Source organism: Gymnogyps californianus, chromosome 12, assembly GCF_018139145.2.
Source record: "Gymnogyps californianus isolate 813 chromosome 12, ASM1813914v2, whole genome shotgun sequence".
NCBI classification, from domain to species: Eukaryota; Metazoa; Chordata; class Aves; order Accipitriformes; family Cathartidae; genus Gymnogyps; species Gymnogyps californianus.
This window is the reverse complement of record NC_059482.1, coordinates 3,295,438-3,312,900: the sequence shown is the minus strand read 5'-3', so window position 1 is coordinate 3,312,900 and position 17,463 is coordinate 3,295,438. Positions and strand designations below refer to the sequence as shown.

General features: G+C 43.2%; 1 protein-coding gene across 2 annotated transcripts; it reads left to right on the top strand.

Annotated features, from left to right (window-relative positions):
- Nucleotides 1-15,771, top strand: MTHFSD (methenyltetrahydrofolate synthetase domain containing). 2 transcript variants are annotated; one of them, XM_050904036.1, is made up of 8 exons: nucleotides 1-28; nucleotides 217-320; nucleotides 1,820-1,933; nucleotides 2,511-2,624; nucleotides 4,737-4,827; nucleotides 5,697-5,809; nucleotides 6,019-6,144; nucleotides 14,431-15,771. In XM_050904036.1, exons 1-8 carry the CDS (start codon nucleotides 1-3, stop codon nucleotides 14,944-14,946), a joined length of 1,206 nt encoding a protein of 401 aa, XP_050759993.1. In that variant the 3' UTR covers nucleotides 14,947-15,771. The 2 variants fall into 2 exon arrangements, with proteins under 2 accessions (XP_050759993.1, XP_050759994.1); XM_050904037.1 differs by lacking the exons at nucleotides 1-28; nucleotides 217-320; nucleotides 1,820-1,933 and adding an exon at nucleotides 2,083-2,107.
- Nucleotides 15,772-17,463: the final 1,692 nt, after the last annotated feature.

The window sequence follows — 17,463 nt, the reverse complement described above, 5'->3', positions numbered from 1 at the left end:
ATGGAGGGGGGCGTGCGGCTGCGCGCGGGTGAGCGGCGCGCGCGGAGGGGCGGGGCGGCGGGCTACGTCACGGCGCGGGGAGGGGGGGGAGCGCGAGCGCGGCCGTTGGGGGCGACCGTTGGTCTGAGGGAGGGGGGTGGAGGGGCCGGCCGGGCGGCGGTCGCAGCGCTCCCCCGTGAGGCGCCCGCCCGTGCCCTCAGCTCTGCCCTCCTCCAGGGGCCTCCAAGCGGGACGTCCGGGAGAAGGTGTGGGACTACCTGGAGGCCAGCGGCCTGGCCGATTTCCCGCGGCCGGTGCACCGCCGCATCCCCAACTTCAAGGTACGGCGACCCGCCTGCGGGCCTGGGCCGCTTCCTTCTTCTTTCCCCAGCCTCGGGCCCCGCCGGGCTCTGGAGCCCGGAGCCCAGCCCGGCAGGGCCCCCCAGCTCCCCTGCCTGTCGCTGCAGCCCTCAAACAGGCAGCTGTGCGGTCGGTGAGTGACGATAGAGGGTGGCAGAGCTCTGAAAAACGCCACGGTGCAAACAGCACGCATATATAACTTATAGCGAGTGAGGAAATGCAGGTATCAGTACCTGACAAGACGTGGCAGGTATGTGCTGCATTTTAATCAGTGGATACAAAACCACCTTGTGAATGCGATAAATATATTTATGGGTGGGGAAACGGAGGCATTCAGAACTGGATCTCTGTCCCCTGGGCCTTCAGCAGGTGCGTTGGGATGGAAAGCTGAGGTCACCTGTCTTGGAGGACTTAGCTTAGGAACATACAGTGTGCCGCTAAAATGCAAACAGTGGCCAAGTTATTGCTGGCAAAGTGTTGCTGGGCAGTGGTGGGAGAACCCTTCCTCCTGCTCTGCCTTCATTGTGTCCCTAGTTTGATGGGTGGGAGGAAGAAATGAGAAGACTTCTAAGTATTCAGTTACTCAGACCACCGCTTTACCATCTACCTGTTTTAATGCAAGCTCAAGATGTGCAGCCACGTATCTGCCATATGTTGAAGAAATGATGACCGAAATAGCGTTCTGGGGATATGTGTTAGGTGTTTTAGCCCATGAGCAGCATTAGGAGATTGGTTCTGCTTTTGCTCAAGGAGCTGGCAGAAACATTCTGCCTTCGTTTGGCGCTGAGGTAAAATAGGTGCTGAAGCAGGTGGAGGAAGCCTGAGGCTTTATTGCACCCTTAAGAAGGGGGATATCAGAACTGAAATTGCAAGGGGAGTGCGTGCTCTGCTAAGCTTGAGCTTACTAAGATAAGAAGGGAATCTTCTGAGTTCAGTGTAGTCTCCGTAAAGAGAGAACCCTGTCGGAAAGTCTTCATCTAAAAGAATCTCTGACTATGGCTTGTGTTTAAAGGAATCTGTTTGTATTCGTTGACCAAAAAGGGAAATTGGTCTCCAGCTTTAAGTTAGGTGTGAATGAGGGTGAAGTCAGGCCAAGTGAGTGTACTTGGATCCCCTCTTTTTCTGAGGCCTGCAAGATATTTGTCAAGTGCTCAGTATCTGTTAGTATGTGAAAGTTTCCCATAGAGAACATCGCCAAATTGGCAGTATGTCCCTCATATTTAAAATCTGGGGAAATCAGCCTCTATAGGATGAAAGACTGTAAATTGCCCATCTCTGCTGTGAACTCCTTGGTGATGCACTGATATCTCATGAAAACAGGGTGCCTCCCATGCTGCGACAAGGCTTCTGGGTTTACAGGAGTTCAAAGCTGCCAATACTGTAAAAATAAATCCCGATGCTCCCCAGAAGAACGCTCGCTTTCTAACGCTGGAAGTAAGTGAACATATTTTCTTCTCTCTTGATTCCTTTCTTCACGCAGGGATCTCACCAGGCTTGCTGCTCTATTAAAGAGCTGGATGTGTTCAACAGAGCACGTGAGATTAAAGTGGATCCTGACAAACCTCTAGAAGGTGTTCGGCTAGCTGCGCTGCAGGTAACAGCACCTTTGTACCCCTGAGGAGGAGAGTGGGGACAGCAGTGCAGCGCTTGGCAGCATCTCATGGTCAACGCCTGCCATTTCTCCGGCGGGAGCTTTACCAGTCCTAAGCCTCGCGAGGTTGCTCATGTAAGGATGTCTTCGCCTTTTGGGCAAATGGCAAAGGTGCAGGTAGGGTTTGGGGAAATGAATATGTTTCTGCAGAGCAGTAGCTGTTTCGCTGTCATTGTATTCTTATTCCCCGAAACATGTAAGGTAGCCTTGCTTCAAATTGCCTTATATTTATCACAGGACAGACTTACCTCAGACCTATGCATGCTCACTAGCTTATATGAGTAGCTTATTTGTGGGCATAAGCATTAGACCAATTGTCTTGCCATCTATTTCTTAAATAAAGTTTTGTCTAGAATTTTGCTGTACTGGAGGGGATTCATCTAAAAGCTCTACACAATCAACAATGCTAACTACTTTATAGCAAATAAAACGATTGACCATATGGAGACCTATGGGACAGTAAAAACATTTCTTTAGTGGCTCACCTCCTTTTAATGTGATAACTTCTTTTGTTACACAGGCAAGGAAGACTTTGTTGGTTCCCACACCACGTCTGAGAACTGGGCTGTTCAATAAGATTGTTCCACCTTCAGGTGCAACTAAGGAGATCCTGCGAATATGTGCTACGTCTCAAGTAGGAATGAAAAATGGGGGAGGTCTGAATTAACTTGTAGAAGAGCGTTGTGTTGTTATAGTCCAACTAGAAGTTGGAAAACTAGATGCTACCTGAAATACTGTTCTGCTAGTATGTTATTCCTGGTTTTGTGTACACATCCACCGTTAATAATTTTTTTGTTTGTACTTAAATCATGAGGAAATTTTGTCTTTTTGCTATTTTTTATTAACAGAACGGTATCAATATTTTGTGAATGCTTTTTGGAACGTTATGAGCAACTTTCATAGGTGACTTAGATCTTTAAGTTTCTAATAAATAGTACTATATTCTTCTGCAGTTTTGAGCTTGTGAACGCTATGAGGAATATTTTAGTGGTTACAGTTTTTGCATAATCTGGTCGATAGACTATTAGGTGTTACTAAATAGGAAAGATCAATTCCTTTAGAATCCTAAGTCTAAAGAAACATTAATTCTGTCATTTGCATCAACTGAGGTACAAAAATGTGTTTTCAAGTGTGGTATGTTGCTGCCCTCTGGTGTTAAAATATCGTACTGTACCACTAAAGTCATTTGGCAGAGAAACCTGCGTTAGTTTATACGCATCTTTATTCGATATGAAAACGTAATTTGTACAAAATGAATAGGCCGGCTGTATAGGTTTTATTTTGTTCTTTATCTCCTGCTAAAGGCAGTAAAGTTCTGCAGTAATCCTGTATACAACTGAGGGTTGTAAATGGATGGTAATTAGTAGTGACTTTCTTTGTTGGAAGTTCTATTAAAGTCATTAACTGATTAAGCTTTTCAGGGTTGAAGAGCACTTTTGAAAGAGACCCTTCTCTTGACCTGCTTCAGGCCTCATATCTGATCTGTGATCTTACCACCATGTGTCTGTTTTTTCCCCCAACAAGGCATGCTAATGAATAAATGCTATTAGCAGTTTATATTTACAAAGCACTGTGCAAACAATTCTTACCACACTGCTGTGAAGTGGATAATGAGCATTATTACGGATAGTCAGCCACAAATTACTGATCTTTTTGGTTTTGTGCTCTGCACAGAAAATGTTTGGCTTTTTATTGTGAGGATTAACTTAGCACAAAGTTGCATTGGTGTGAGGAGAATTTACATTATGCTGTACACATACTGAGTGAATGAATCACAAGATGTCTTTTTGAAAGTTCTAAACCTCTGATGTTTGAAAGCCCAAGTAAGCACCATTTTTAATTTCTGCAGCTCTGGACAGAATTTTGTTAGGATGTACTCTTTAGAGAGGAGCCTGAAGAGGGGATGGGTGGGGATGAGCAGGGAGAGAGGGGAAGAAAAAAAGGATGACAGGGCTATGTAAGGTTTTTCTTTCCACTTGTCAGGAGCGGTGTGTTTTTCTGTTCATTAGCATCTTAGATAGAAGGTTTTGGTAAAGATAGCTTAGCTTGGCAGTGGCACATCCTGAATGATGGTCACGCAGAAAAGTGTTGAGGAATGTAGTCTCGGGGAGCATGTAGGCAGCTTTGGAAGGTGCTTTTAAAGCTACAGGTGTGGAGAAACTGGCAATGCGGTGGATGCAGTGTGAAGTGGAGAGTGATCCAGCTTGTGTACCTGGTTGTGCTTCAGTAAAGCGTTTTGTCTGACTTTGGGCAAGCAGCTTAACACCTTTATGCTGTAGCTGTCTGTGTCTAAATTAACTTTGTGATTTGTATGTGAGAATTCATTTAAGAATTTGTAGTGCTCTGGTATTCCTCATGGGCATGAATTTACATATTATGACTTCAAGTTTGTAGTAGTAGTAGGGTAGGAAGTGTCATTTGCCCTCATTTTTAGAAATAGATGTCCAATAAAGGGTTTCAAAATATGAGGTTTTGATCCTAAATAAGTAACCTAGCTTACAAAAGTGCCCACCTCCCTTAGCTCTCCTTGAAGTGTGCCAAAATTCTTGTCACTGTAGTAGGGTAGGGAATCTATTCTAGGATTCCCTAGAGGATAACTTTCCAGACATGTACAGCTTGGCTATACATGGAAGAAACACTTTGAAATGTGGGGAGTTACTTGGATTTGTCAAAATATTCTGGATTTCTGCTTCACTGGTTGGAAGACTCTGCACTCTGCAAACCTAAAATTATGTTTTTGTTGCAGGGTATAAAAGAATACAGTGTGCCTGTAGGTCTTGATGGGAAAGCACGAGTGGACTTGGTTGTTGTAGGATCAGTGGCTGTCTCTGAAAAAGGTAAGATAAAGCCTTGTAACCTTTTCAGGAGGAGGATCCTAAGTCACGATTCACAATGTCAGTAGGCTCCACTACGTGTTCCTTTTGGCAGACCCAAACATATCTTTGGAACGGAATTACGGCCTTGAGTTCTGTCTCTTCTGCGTGACAAGTTACTGATCCCAATCCAACCAGGAAGAATCAATGCCTGCTGTACAACAATGCTGCCAGGACTTAGTGGGCAGACAGCAGTGTGGTTTAGAGTGTGCGGGCCAGTGTTTTGGCCTTCAGTAGAACTATTCAGGCAAGCAATTTCTTTTTTAAAGAATTGAAGAGGCCTCCCTGTTCAGAGGATCTGCTCTGCTCTTGCAGGGTGTGTGAAAGGATGTGTGTTACAGCTGCTGATTCAGTACCTATTTGGGGATCAGATTTTGCGTTTTCTAGTATTTTGAAGACCTGCTGGTCATGAAAAATTTTCCACTGACTTTATCTGTTGCCTAAAAATAACATGCTTTTTGTGTGTGACCCAGACTCCTCTTTACCCGCATGAAGTTAACCTATGATTGACATGAAGAGAGGGTTCTAATTACAGTGGGTAAATAGGCTTCTGTGTTAACTGAATTGGACTGAATTTGGTTTATTCTGAATGGGAGGCTCCTGGGATCCTTTAGGAGTTCATTGAAACTAATGTTTTATTTTAATTTCAGTGCTGATTACAAGGAAAGTTGCATTCTGTGAGACACTGATCTGTATTTTTCCTGAGTTACAACTCCGTGCTTGGTTTATCTGTTGCAGACTGCTTAGTTTAGTTGCATGCTTTTGACGATTACCGACCTTTCCACTCTGCTCTTTCTGCATTTAATATCACTGTTTACTTGTATGTATTTTAGGCTGGAGAATTGGAAAAGGGGAAGGTTATGCAGACATGGAATATGCAATGATGGTGTCAATGGGTGCAGTGCAGGAGGATACACCTGTAGTTACTATTGTGCATGACTGTCAGGTAAGTTAAAATTTCCCCTCTCAAGTGACGGGTCAGAACTGTGTGATACTGAATAGTATGTCTGAAGAAGAGACTTGGAATGATGTTAGTGTGGCATCTTTGTTTCCACTGTCACTGTCAGATTTTCATATGTTGCGAGACATCAAGAATGGTGCACAATTTCAGTGAATTTGTTTTTAACTACTTACCAAATCTCTTGTTCCTTGTAGGTGGTTGACATAGCAGAAGAGCTTCTTGATGATCATGATTTAACTGTGGATTATATACTCACTCCAACAAGAACTATCAAGACTAATTGCAAACGACCGAAACCTCAGGGAATAATATGGCATAAGGCAAGTTGCCTCTGCTAACAGTGGCTTACTGGTACCAACATTCTGTTGTTAAGTCCCCCATTTTTACATATAAACACATTTGTTGTATTAGAAATACTTGGAAAAGGAGCAAATGTGTTTGTCAGATGAAACAAAACAACAGCATATGTGTTCAGTGTTTTTTAAGTGGTAAAGGTGAGGAGGAGGAATATATTACTGAAGCTGAGGTTGCTGTATCAAATGGATTATAGGGTGAGAGTCACTGGAAACATTGTCCGTGGATTTTTTAGGATAGACATCGTTTCTTGTAGTCGTTTGCAGTATAATAGTCTATGTAAGCTGAGGGGCTTCTCCACCGTATGTGTTTTATTCCTCAGTGCTCATTGAAATTGGCTCTGTTCATTTTCTGGAGACAGTACCATAGAGAGAACTTCACGGCGTTAGGCCGTGTGGAACGGGTAGAATGTGTGCTGCTCTGGTTGTGAAAGGAAAGCGTGACCTAGTGGCTGGTACATTGCTGTTTACGTAGTGGATGTATGGGATTAACTTTCAAAGGACAGATGAATTTGTGGCTGGAGTGTGTTTTTAGGTGGAGGAATAGCGACTTTATACTGCTTTAAATCATGAATCATTATTTATTGATAAACACTGTTTTATGGGTTTGGCTCACCCCACCCCAAGATTGTCAGAAAGTTTAGCAGCCTCACAGATGGTTTCAGAAAAGCATTTAGTGAATTGTTCTACTGGAAGTTCATGCTGGGAAAACTTTTTCTTTGTCATTACATTTTCATTCCTAAAATCATCCAGTTAGGGAGCAGCCACAATCCCGCATGACTGCGTAACAGTAGGGACGCTGAAATGAGGAATAGTATACCCACGTCTTGCAGAAACCGCTGAGGAATTATTAGTGAATACTTCTAGGGAAATCAAGAGTTGTTTATTAAGCACTTGCCAAACAGCAAAAAGAGTTAAATTTGTTAAGGTAATGTAGCTACAACAAACAATTCTAGCCAGTACTATTTTTATTCCTATGGTGGGAGAGTATTTTACCCTGCCTGTGGTTGAGGATTTGAGGTTATAAATAAATAAATAAAAGCTCTGTCTGTACTAGTGCATTTTTTCCATTGAATTATTTTTGAATCATAATTTTTTTAGGATATTATTGAATGTAATTGTTTTGAAGGCCTACCCCTTGTGCTCCATCCATCTTGCCAACATACTTTTGATCACAGTCTGTCTGTCTTAGTGTCAGACTTCAGTCTTCATAAGTGGTGTTGCTCACACTTGTTTTTCTTTTTTTTTTTTTTCTTTTTTTTTTGTCTGAGTCCCTGTAGCAGCGACATTTTTCAAAGGTCTGGGGAACACAGTCTCTTGCAGGGGCCGTTGAATTTTGGTGAAACTTTTGCCACTCGTGAAAAGTCAGTCAGTCCCAAGCAATGTATCAAATTCGATGTTACCTTTGTATTTCTTTGCTTTTCAGAGAAAAAAAAAATCAAGATCAGTATTATCATATATGCCTCAAACTGATGAAGTATGTGCCACAACTCCTTTGTGCTTGTTTCTAAAGCTTGGGGAGAGATGCTTAGTAGAGTTGTATCTAAAGCTTGTGCCACACTGACTTTAGCCAGTTTGCACGAGACAGTGAAACTTTTTTCCTATTGTAATCTCTGCGTTAGTGGTGGTGTCTGAAAAATACAGCTCTCGCTGCGTTTTCTACAGCTTTCACTGAGAATGGAGCACATTACGTGATTGACCCTTTCTTTGAATATTTGAATGTTGATTTAACACCTAAAGCTGCTTTTGGCTGTTCTTCAGAGCATGTGTTGATTAGATAAGAATATTGGAGAATACTAGCCAGAGCAGGGATAATCATTACATTTCTGTCATTTTGGGACAAGAACAAAGTGTCGTGTCTATATGAAGAGGAAAGAAATTAGCATTATTCTTTCACAATTCTTTCACAGGGAGCTGAACGACTTGTATATGTCTTGTTTGTGCTTGTGGTGGTAACTGTATGTTCAACTCTTGCACAGAGGGTTTTGGAGGTGGGAGGTCCAGATAATCGACAGGGTGTTAAAAATGCAGGATTTGATACGGGCTATTTAAGTGTTTGTCTTTTGACTTTTCCTGGCACTTCTACATCCTTTTCTCTACATCCTTTTCTCCTTCAAATCCTGGCTTTACTGGTGCATTCCTGTTCCTCAGAGCAAAACTAAATGAACCAAGAGGTAGTGAGTAAATAAATAACCCACTTCTAAATATGGTGTTTTGTCAACAGAAAGTAGCTTAACTTTATTGTTAAGATGTGCGATGTGTAAAATACATTGCAAAAACATTCATCCTTCAGGAACATGGCTGGATCAAGCCAAGACAATGATTTAAGAGCTTAAATGAAAGGTGTTTGCAAACATGGGATTAAAGCTAAGCATTGTTGTAAAGGATGTGCTTTCCTGAAGCTGTTAGGATAAATAGCCATTAATACATGCACTCTGTTTTCAGCTCCAAAGAGGTAAGAAGGTACTTAGGCAGCAAACAAAATGCATGTCTCCAGGCTAGATTTCTGTGCTCAAAGAGGTACAGCATTTTCCTGGAGTGTTTTTGTTTATGTGCTATGTAGGAAGGAAGTAGTGTGTCAGATATGGGGATGGGGTAAATAGGTGTTCCTCTGTGAGTAAATGATTCACTTCTTGGGGTAATTGACATGACTTGCCCTCAGTTGCCTTCTTCCAGTTCTTCTTCGTGCAGAATTTCCAGCTGAGCTATTTCTTGCTGTCGAGGTAGTATGTTTTTCCAAACAGGAAGATGTGAGTTACTTGCTGTGATTTTTGTCACAGAAATGCTGATTTAAAGACTTCCAAGGAAGTGTGAGAGCTACAATATTATTAACACCAAAGAAGCATTATCAGTATCGGTGCTAGGCACTCTAGAAACACTTCTAAATACAAAGGCAGTACTGGAGTCTGTATATGGGTAAGTTTTCTGCATCTGAGTTCAGGGTTTTGAGAAATCAGTATGTGCTCTTGGAGGACAGCAAGAGCTGCTAAGAGCTGAGCACTCTGGAAAACTTTATTTGGATGCCAGTGGAGAATTATTTGGCTTCATCTGTCTTGAAAATCTAACCCATTGTTTCTGGGAACTCTAAATTCATGAAATGGCTTACTTTCTCATTTAGTATTTTGTATGGGTAGCTGTGATCATTATCTGTGACACTGTCTATTATATTTGTCACAATTATGAAGTTATTTGTGCTGTGCTTATTTTAAATTGAAACTATACAGACCAATTAAAATATTTGGGGTCATGAAGAGGGAAATGAGAGTAGTTGGTGGAAAAATCACTATATTCTAGCAAGCATTTCCTTCTGGTTTTTAAATCATTCTTTTGCTGAGAATTTTATAGAAGTAGCAAAAGATTTTTCCTGAAATGAAATGAACTGGGGGGAATCCCTGGGTCTAATGTTGAAAGAGTTTAGTACTCAGCGGCAGAGATGGAAACTATCTGACAACAAACAGCTTTTGATTTGAGTCTGTGATAGAATATTTGGAAAGTAAAATGATGTTGTTTTAAAGCTCAAAAAATTCACACGTTCAAGCTGGCAAAACCTTTAGCAGGGACACAGCGTTGCCATCAGAAGAAAATTACTGTTAGTTTAGCCAAGGTTTGGTTTTGTTTTGTTTTTTGGAGGGATAGCATGAGCAGGACATGCTTCCACGCATGGTTAAACATCTCAACACCTTTGCAGATCTGACCCGTGCTGCAGAGTCCATGGAATCATTTTTTGCTGATGGATTCCAAATGTGGGTTGCATAAGTTTCTCCTGAGGGACACTAGCAGACTTCATGGGCTGCCAGCTCCCAGAAATATGCCCTCGGATTGCGTGCACATATTTGGACATTTTGTGCAAATGAATGATAAAATGTTCGACTGTGCTGGCCCGTCCTAGCTGTTTTGGCTTTGTCTGTGCTTTAAACCCCTGTGAGCTCAGTGCTCCTTGAAACAAGCAACTGATTAAGGAGACAACACGAGAAGTGGGCTCTGTCCTGGAAGCCTTTATTGAACAGTCTTGGGTCAGAGACCCCTCAGGGTGGGCAAAGGTGAATCTTTCAAACACCTTCTGCCTACCAGCCTCAATACTTGGAAGGGCTGGTGGATCTGCTGTACTAAAGATTGTTTGGTCTTGTTCGCAGCCTTCCACGGCAGGGCAGGGCAGGGCAGCAGCATCATCTGTCTCCATCTTGAGCCACGTGTTCTTCTGTCAGTTGGTGTGTGCAGATGGGTAGCTGTGTGAAGCAGAATTAAATAGCAGACCAAGCATGCTCTCCAACCTATAGCTGTCCTTCCCTCATCTGCCGTACATCAGAGCTGCACCGCCTCTGCTGCCAGGGAAATCAAAATAGTGTTTGGCTTGGCCTGCACTGTATCAGGGGTCAGCATTACTCATTCTGTCAGAGGACAAACACATCTTTCATTTTCCCCAGCAAAATATTGAAAGTGGCTACATTCACTGTTCTGGAATAACAGAGGTTGAAGAGAGCCCCGATGTTCCAGCAGAGACGTTGCAGAAGTCCATCTGCCACTACGTTGTTTTGGGACCAAACCAGGTGTCATAAGAGTGGATGCTCAGGGTTAAGTGCTGGGAGATTTGTATTGGCACTCAGCATCCAAGACTGTTTTCTTCAGGTTTCTGTCAGAAAGGGGCCACATTTCCCTTCTCAGCTCCTTTCCCATAGCCCGGTAATTGTGTGCCAGAAGAATTCATCTACCCTGCTGTCCTCCTTCCCCAGGGCTCTCCCAGCTATGGCAGGGAGTAGGCAGGATTGTTAAATGATTAATTGCCTTTGGTGGAGTTATTTTTAACCTGAATCACTTCGGTTACTGAGTTTATAGCGCAGACCCACAAGCACTTCTGTTGGCCAACCCCGGAGGGCTGAAGTATGGAACTGGCCTGGGAATTGGTGGTCAAGGGATAATAGGAAACTTCTTCAGCTGGCTTCACTGCCAAAGCCAATCATTTAGCTAAATCCCAACACTCAATACAAAGTTTACAAACATCAATAAATGGTTTGGCCTTGACTTTATAGGGATGGGGGGAGCAAGGGAAGAAGCTTCCACCACTGGGTTTGCCCAGGTCCGCATAACTGGATCAACCAGACTTGGGGTAGAACCCAAGTCCCTTGCATCCTGGCTTAGCCTAAAGCAGTAGGCAAGGCTAGGGAGGAGGGACCAGCCGGCACCGGACCAAGAAACGTGCAGCTTGTTTGAAAGAGAAGAGGAATATCTTTGGCCTCTCTCCACATGGAAATAAATCATTGCAATCCTCCACAGCTCACAAGACAAAAGAAACTTTTTGCATGATCGTAATTAGCAACACATTGTACTACCACAGAGTTCATTTGTTTGCTATTTTGCAACAGAGGAGAGCGAGCTTTTTCGTCTCCTCTGCCACCCACTGCCCCCTTTGCCCTTTTGGCTCTCGCCCCCTTGCACCCCAAAAAAGGTAGTGAATTGGTTTGTTGAATTGAAACTCTGAAATATCAAACTTGAGTTTCTGCCTTTCCTTGGCATAAAAGTGGGGAAAAATAGGGAAGGATTTAGAAGGTGTGGTCCAGCTGAATGATTCTCCTAGACCCCAGGGAAAACAGCCCTTAAGGTAAATCCTCTGTCTCTCTTTTGTGGCAGAAGGATGTGAGTTGACAGTGTCAGAACTTGTCTAATGTAGGTTTTTTACAGAATGTTTTCTATTACAAAAAAATTCCAAGTGCCAAATCAACTGCCTTTGTTGCTTTGGTACTGTAAAGGCTACTTACTGTTATATCTGCGCAGGGCTGAATTTAAGGTAATGATAAGTCCACTTCATGGCGGTGTTTGATCAGAGCTTCAGCTTTTATAGAAAACAACAGTTCATAGCCCTTACAAAGACATATATGCTGTTGTAACTACCTCTTCCTGAGTCTTCAGGGAGCCTGAAACAGTGGCTCCAAGAGCTCTAGATGCCAAAAACTACTGGTCACTCTAGTGAGAGGAGAGGCCATGTTGAAGCCTGGCCAGTTGAAGTCTCTTAGAGAGTATGCTAGCCCCTGGATTATCTAAATCCTCTCCTTGGTTTGTCCTTGAAAGACGGGGAGTTCCAGAGATCATCCTGTCAGTGCCCATCTCTTCGATTCCCTTAATTTACAAAGTGGTGAGGGTTTGCCCTTGGTAGCATTGATCTTTCTAACTAAACACCCAGTCCATGCCTTGGGAACTGAGTTTAATTTCAGGGTGAAAGGAAGTGTACATACAGTTGGTAAGAGGTTGAAGTTGTGCTTTGGGCCCAGGAGTGATAAGTTGCATGAGAATAGAAAAATGTTTTTCCTGTTTGGTTTAATTAGCATAGAGCTTACATTTCACATAGAAATTTGACAGAGGACAACAAATGTTCCTAGTTGTTGGCCAGTAAAAACAAAATAAGATGGCTTCAGCCATTGGTTTGATGTTGTATCGCCCAGGGAAGGGGAGTTTGCTGTCAAACACAGCAGTCTGAATTCTTGGCTGAGAAAAACAAATCAGTCCAAAAATTCACAGAGCGATAACTCTTCATAATCTGAAAATGGCATGTACCTTTCAGAGTGCGGAGGCTCCCAGAGCCCCAGAGGAAGTCCTTGCCTCTCTGTACTGGCTGCCAGATCGGGCCAGATTTGTTCAGAAATTGTTCTCAGTCATAAAGCTGGCTTGTTTAAAGGGCCTGATCCCAAACACCTTGACTCTGGGTCTGCAGTGTGGCAGAAGGGAGGTGGCCTCTGCCCATACTGGTTGGTCCTATTCTGCTGTTTGATATTGTATTAACAAGATAGAGCTAGGACAGGCTTTATGTAAATTATATTTTTATTTAGTTTCAGCCTGAAATAAAACTTGCTTGTTTGCTCCTCAGAAGAGGAGCCCTGGGGACATTTAAGAGACTTCTGTTGACTGGCTTTCCTGTTACCTAAACCTAACATTGCCCCCACCCTGTCTTTGATTTTACTCGAGTCACGTCAGAGCTGGGCTACTCTCCCTAGAGATCTGCAAATTTTAGACTTTGTGGTGCAGCTGGATCCAAACTCACTCTGACCGTAATTGTAGAACCAGGAATTCAAGGGCTCTGAGGTGAGAGAGATCTGAGCTGGGAGATCTGCAGGCATATTCTAGCCAGAATATGCTGGTGCTAGTCCAGCACACCCTGCTGAGTAGTGGTGCCTCATAAGCTTGGGTGCAGTACCCTGCTAGAGTGGCTTGCTCACACTGTGTGGGCTACTAGCTTGGGTCTGTGCTAGCTCAGGCATCGCTTCCCTAGGCTCTGTTTTGCTCCCTAAATTTAAGAATTGGATCTTGTGTTGATGGATGTTCTGCTTGTCCAGCAGCCAAGTACGAATTAGTCCTCCTTCCAAATGCAGTCTGCAAGCCAAGAGCCTAGACCACATGAGCTAGGGAACCACTGCGTTTCCTGCCAGTCACCGAGTGCAGCCTGGGGCATCTCATGCCTGAAATGGATAGGGTTCAGCTGTTGAGAGGAAGAGCCCTTCCAGAAAAGCTGCTTGGGAACTGGAGATGGATGGAGGAGTTAGAGGGTTCACAGTTTTGAAGTATAGTGTCCGAGCGCTCTTCCGTCCTGTGATCCAACCCAGCAGACTGATGTGGGATCCGATGAGTAGCTGTGGGTGGTGTGTGAGGTCAGACGACAAGAGGGAGGCTGTGGTGACGTGCCACAGCCAGAGAACGTGCCTCCAGCTGGGCCCACACTCATAGGAGCCCCGCTACAAGGCACGCTCCCCAGCTGCAAACTTAACACCATCGTCCCTCCCCATTGTATGACCCGGCCTACGGGATATCCTGTTTTGGGGGAAAAGAGCGCAAGGAGGTCTGCAGAATGAAAGTGCCTGATGGTCTGATGAATTGTAGGCATGTAAGATTCTGCCAGAGCAGGAGCACAGGCCCTTGGTCAAAGCAAATATTAAGGGATAACAATGAGAATGCGAATCTGAAAGCACTCTGATAAATAAACGTCAAAATCGAATAGTTCTGAGTTTGGTTTTGATTTTCCTGCTGGATCTACATTGTGCTGCTTGCTTAAAGAGTAACTAATGTTTATTTTTGTCCTGCAGTGTGTATTTAGGGAGCAACTTCAGAATCAGGCCAGCAATTAGCAACGTTTTGAATGCTCTGGCACTCTGAATGGTAGCAATATAATAAGGTTCCTCTCTTTTTATGGCACAAATAGGTCCTGATGGTCGTCGTCTTTTTCTGGAAGGCGAGAAATCTCATAATTGTATCTGTCTTCCTCCTTTTTAGGTCAGCTATGAGATGCTGGGAAAAATTCCCATCCTGAAGAGTCTTCGATACAGAGAGAAGCAGACTGGCAAGGATGTTACCCTCCTAGGTGAACATTCGGACTTGGCAAATGCCAACACACCAGCGGCGTTAAATGAGAAGGCGATGGCTGAAAATACAAGACCGCAGGATGCTACGGGCTCAGCTCAAATAGGACAACATTATGTTGAAAGTGATTCTTTAAGTCCCAGATTAGAGGGATCTGGCATGATTACTACTGTGTATGTGGGGAACATACCTCCCAGCGTAAGAGTGAGCGAGCTGAAATGTGCTTTGAGGGAATTCCACGCAGCTCCTTTACGACTGAATTGGCAAGGAGCGCAGCACAGGGCTTTTCTTGATTACAAGGATAAAGCAACCGCAGAGTGCGCTGTATCCTCTTTGAAAGGCTTGAGCCTCGGGGGTAATACTTTGCGAGTTGAGCTGGCCAAGAATCAGAGAAACAAAGGGCAAGTAGAAATCAATAGTCAGAAATGAATATGAATAGAGGAAAAATATATGCATGTTTTCATTGTTTTGTGAGAAGCCAACCTAAATTTTCAAGGATATTAGTATATCCTCTGATTTCTGCAGGCTAAACAACGAAGTGTGAAGCCAACTTTTCAAACAAATGAGGCATACATCTCACAGCTGACTTGCCGGCCTCATTCTTGCAGTTGTACATGCACAGTCTATTTGTCAAGACAGATGACAGAGGGCCCATTTCTCTAAACAGTTATCCACAAAGTACCCACACTCTGTGTATTTGGTTTTCATTGGCCGTGGGTTGAGTTGCTGTTCGGTGTGTACATTTGTTAGGCCTGGATCAAAAACCTGCCCCTTGGTAGCTGTGTGCAGCCACATGTAGCGAGGTGGTTATGTTCTGTCATCTAAAGGTTGTACCTTCAAATTTGTACTCGTGAGCTTAAAAGCCAGCTGCAGAAAATCTGTCTTAAGGGTTACAATTCTGTTTACTAAAAAATGGGGTTTGTCTGTTGGGAGTTTTCAGCATATTTTTCATAAAAATGGCCGGGGGGAGAGATTGCCCTTTTTGTGCTCTTGAAGAACGGCTGTGGAAACACTGTCTTAGCCACTGAGTTCTAGTAATAGCTGTTAACATCAGGTGGAAGAGATGGTAGCCCCTTTCTCAGCTTTGTTTTGTTAATTCAGCCCTTTGTAAACCTTACATTTCTTATTTCGGTCTGGCAGAGGAAAGTGAAGACCAGTTTTCTCCTCTGCTTTTCCCCAGCACACTTCAGGTGCCTTTTTTGTGGATGCAGATAATTATGAAATAGATGCGTTTCCTGATTGTCTTGTCTCTTACGATTTGGTGTGATTCCATTGCCTCCATGAAATTCCATTAATATTAATCATTGTAGTGGAAATGAAAAGCAGACAGACCACAGTCAAAACTTGTGGGTGACTAGTCTGGGATGGAGTTGTTTGAAAAGTTGCTGGAGATAGTAGCAAAGCCTGTTCCTGCTGTGCCTTTGTCACCACCAGCGTGGTCTTCCTGCACCCACAGCATCAGACAGCGATGAGGGTTAGGCAGCAGCACTGGCAACTTTTCATTGTGAAAGTGCTATCAAGTACTGGCTTGAACAGTGAGATTTGCACACGCGTGAACATTCACTTACGGTGTAAAGGAGAATGATGATTTATTTGGTATGGCTTTTATTACTTTTTTTTTTTCCCTTCGGTTTCCTATTCCTGAAAAACAAGTTGAATTTTGGCTGAACCATCCTTTCTAAACAGAAGCACTTTTGCCATTGATGCTGGGCACATAGTCAAAGTAAGCATCTAAATGGATATTTTTTTAAGTATGAGTTGGAAACTTTTTTTAGCCAGAGGGTACTGTTAAGTATATTTTAAGCACGTTATTATGCCTCAAGGGTCAGACATTTCATACAGTATTAAGTAAAAAGTTCTCATCGTTATCATGTACTTTGTACAGAGGGGCTCAAGGAGAGCATTGCTTCAGCTTCTTGTAAGGTCAACAAAGGAAAGCTTTCTGAAAAAGAAATAGTGCCATGCTCTAAAGTGCTCTGTTTTTCTCCAGCTCAAAATTATTTTCAATATCACTTAGTCTGAATTAAAACATAAGCGCTGCGGAGTCCTCTGCGTTTTGTTTCAGTAGTTGTGCGCTTCAAGGGTAGGAGTCAGGGGTTATGTTACTACTTAAACATACTCATTACATCATGGGCTTAGAAAGCAGAGGAAAGAAAAGCAAAAAAATAATTATACATCACTGCCTTCCCCTTCCAAATGATGGCAAATTAAGTAACATGATCATTTGATGTTCTTTTTGACTTGCAATACTGCTCGCTTTGGTGAAGATGGCCAGGTGACCGTAGCAGTTAAAAAGCAGTTACTCTGCCAATGAAAACTTCCAGCATCTCAAACTTTCCCCGTTGCGTTACAGATTGAACCAGCCTTTTCTGGTCAAATTTGTGGGAATTTCATCCTCTACTTTATTTCCTTTCTTAACATCTGAAGTTTCAGCACAGATACGTTTACATGTTAAGTGATACGTAAATGTGTTACGTTTGCTTGCTTTGCTCTCAACGCTGCATGCAGTCAGTGGCCGGTTTTGTTTGGACAAACGTGTCTAGATGGTTTTGTGTTGGCAGTTGTGGTTCTGTGTGTAACCCACAGGGTGAGCTGTGCTAGGTCTGTATCCAGGTGGGCAGATCTCTGCAGTTCTCTTCCAGCCTGTCACTTCTTTCTGTCACGTATTGTGAGGCCACATTTCACAGTACTACCTAATATCTTGTTACTTTCCCAATAGGCGATTAACCGTCCAAACTACACTACAGAGAAGATACTAACTAGACAGAGGTATGTAACTGTAGTTAGGCTCAGAGAAGAAAAATAATTACTATAAGCTGAAGCTAATGCACCATTCCTTAGCATTTTGAATGGAGTGGAATAATGATGTTGATGCTATGATAGTTGTATTTCCAACTTAAGTAGTCATTTTTGATCCAGGTTATTAATAAACGGCAAGGTCTTTCG